General features: G+C 55.4%; 1 protein-coding gene across 1 annotated transcript in view; it reads left to right on the forward strand.

Moving 5' to 3' along the window:
* Positions 1-11: 11 nt before the first annotated feature.
* Positions 12-2,140, forward strand: part of DHRS13 (dehydrogenase/reductase 13) — a 4,733-nt gene continuing 2,604 nt past the window's right edge. Inside the window, exons 1-3 of the mRNA XM_008066682.2 lie at positions 12-127; positions 1,076-1,199; positions 1,385-1,696. Of these exons, the coding sequence (XP_008064873.1) occupies positions 32-127; positions 1,076-1,199; positions 1,385-1,696 (532 nt within the window). The 5' untranslated portion in view covers positions 12-31. The remainder of the gene's footprint in view (positions 128-1,075; positions 1,200-1,384; positions 1,697-2,140) is intronic.

Raw genomic sequence — 2,140 nt, forward strand, 5'->3', positions numbered from 1 at the left:
GTCCGCAGGCGCCAACAGCGGCATCGGGAAGATGACGGCGCTGGAGCTGGCGCGCCGGGGAGCGCGCGTGGTGCTGGCCTGCCGCAGCCGGGAGCGCGGGGAGGCGGCCGCCTTCGACCTCCGCCAGGTGAGGGACGGCGGGGCTGGAGGTGGTTCGGTGAGCCGAGGCCTCGCCATCTGGACTCAGAGGGGCGAGCAAAGCGACTTCAGGGAATCCAGGTCATGAGAGGACAGTGCGGCTGCGTTTAAGCGCAGAAGAAGGGGTACACAGCGTGCTCTGGTCACATAGGGAAAGGGCACCGAACCAACTTGCGGAGGGGGCTTCCTGAAGGAAGGAACTGCTGTGCAAAGATGTTTAAGGATGAGTAGGAGTTAAGTCAGTAAAGAACAGCAAGGAAGGGAACTGCAGTGGGAACAGCATATGCAAAAGTCCTGAAGCAGGAGAACTGGGAGGTGGGCAAATTAAAGGGGCTGGAGACTCTGAGCTAGGGCCAGTTTCTGGAGGCCTTTATGGATCCTATTAGGAAGCTTAGACTGTATAGGATGGGCAGCAGAGATCAGTGTAGGGTCCTCAACAGGCTCTGGACTGTCAGAATAGCCTTTCAGAATGAACCCCTTTGTGGCTGTGTGGTGCCTGGACTGAGAGGTAAGAGCGGGTGAGAGGAGAGCAATAAGTGTGTTACAGATTTTAGGGTAAGGATCAAGAGGAAAGGGAATGGCAATAATAATCGCAAGTACCTATACCTACATATATTTTACACAGACTAACTCATTTAATCCTCACAATATTCTGTGAGACAGGTACTATTTTTAAATTATTATTGTTATTATTATTATTATTATTCTCATTTCACAGTTAGAGCATTGAGGCCCAGAGAGATTAAGTATCTTGCCCAAGGTCACACTCAAATGAGAGGCAAAGTCAGAATTTGAATCCACACACTTACCCACTACACTCTCATGCATAGGGGGCAGATTTTAGTAATTACAGGAGATGGACTCAGACTTTGGTTCCTGGGGAGAGGGAAGAGGAGGGAGGTGCCTGGTGACAAGCCCAGCCCTTGCTGCTCTACAGGAGAGTGGGAACAATGAGGTCATCTTCATGGCCTTGGACTTGGCCAGTCTGGCCTCTGTGCGGGCCTTTGCCGCTGCCTTCCTGAGCTCTGAGCCACGGTTGGACATCCTCATCCACAACGCCGGTGAGGGGCAGCAGGCCCTGCAGGGGGGCGGCGGGTGGCCAGGGCAGCTGCCCCCTCGAGCCGGGCCCTGCTGGGGGCCAGTGAGCACAAGGGAAGGATGCTCCCTACTGCCATCTCACAGATGGGGATGCTGTGGCCGCAGGGCTCCCTCTGGAGCAGCTGCTCACACCTAGCCCCTGCCCCAGGGATCAGTTCCTGCGGCCGGACCCACGAGGCATTTAACCTGCTGTTTCGTGTGAACCACCTCGGCCCCTTCCTGCTCACACATCTGCTGCTGTCCCGCCTGAAGACATGCACCCCTAGTCGCGTGGTGGTGGTATCCTCAGCTGCCCATCGACGTGGGCGCCTTGACTTCAAACGCCTGGACCGCCCAGTGGTGGGCTGGCGACAGGAGCTGCGGGCATATGCTGACAGTAAGCTTGCCAACGTATTGTTTGCACGGGAGCTTGCCAACCAGCTTGAGGGCACTGGCGTCACCTGCTATGCAGCCCACCCAGGTGAGATCTGGTTCTTTGGCTGTTCCTGATGCCCCCTTTCTTCTCCTTGTCCCATCCTGTGCTCCCCAGTCCTCTCACTGAGTCAGAATCTCAGAGCAGGAAGGAAGCATGGTCCAAGGAGGGACCTCTTCTTTGCTGATCTTGGAACCAGCTTCTCCTTGTTCTTCCTCTCACACCACAAGCAGCTTGGATGGTTCTTTCTCTCCTACCACAAGCTTGGAGGCTGACCACTGGGTGGGGTATAGCCATGAGTAAGACCCAGGTTTCCATCTCAAAGAACCATCTATACTTTTTTTTTTAAGTCAGAGTCTCACTCTGTCACCCAGGCTGGAATGTAGTGGCATGCTCACAGCTACCGCAGCCTCAACCTGCTGGGCTCAGGCTATCCTTCCACCTCAGCCTTCCAAGTAGCTGGAACTACAGGCGTGTGCCACCACACCCGGC

This window comes from Carlito syrichta, unplaced genomic scaffold, assembly GCF_000164805.1.
Source record: "Carlito syrichta isolate Samal-C Ts95f unplaced genomic scaffold, Tarsius_syrichta-2.0.1 Scaffold309091, whole genome shotgun sequence".
In the NCBI taxonomy this organism is placed as follows: domain Eukaryota; kingdom Metazoa; phylum Chordata; class Mammalia; order Primates; family Tarsiidae; genus Carlito; species Carlito syrichta.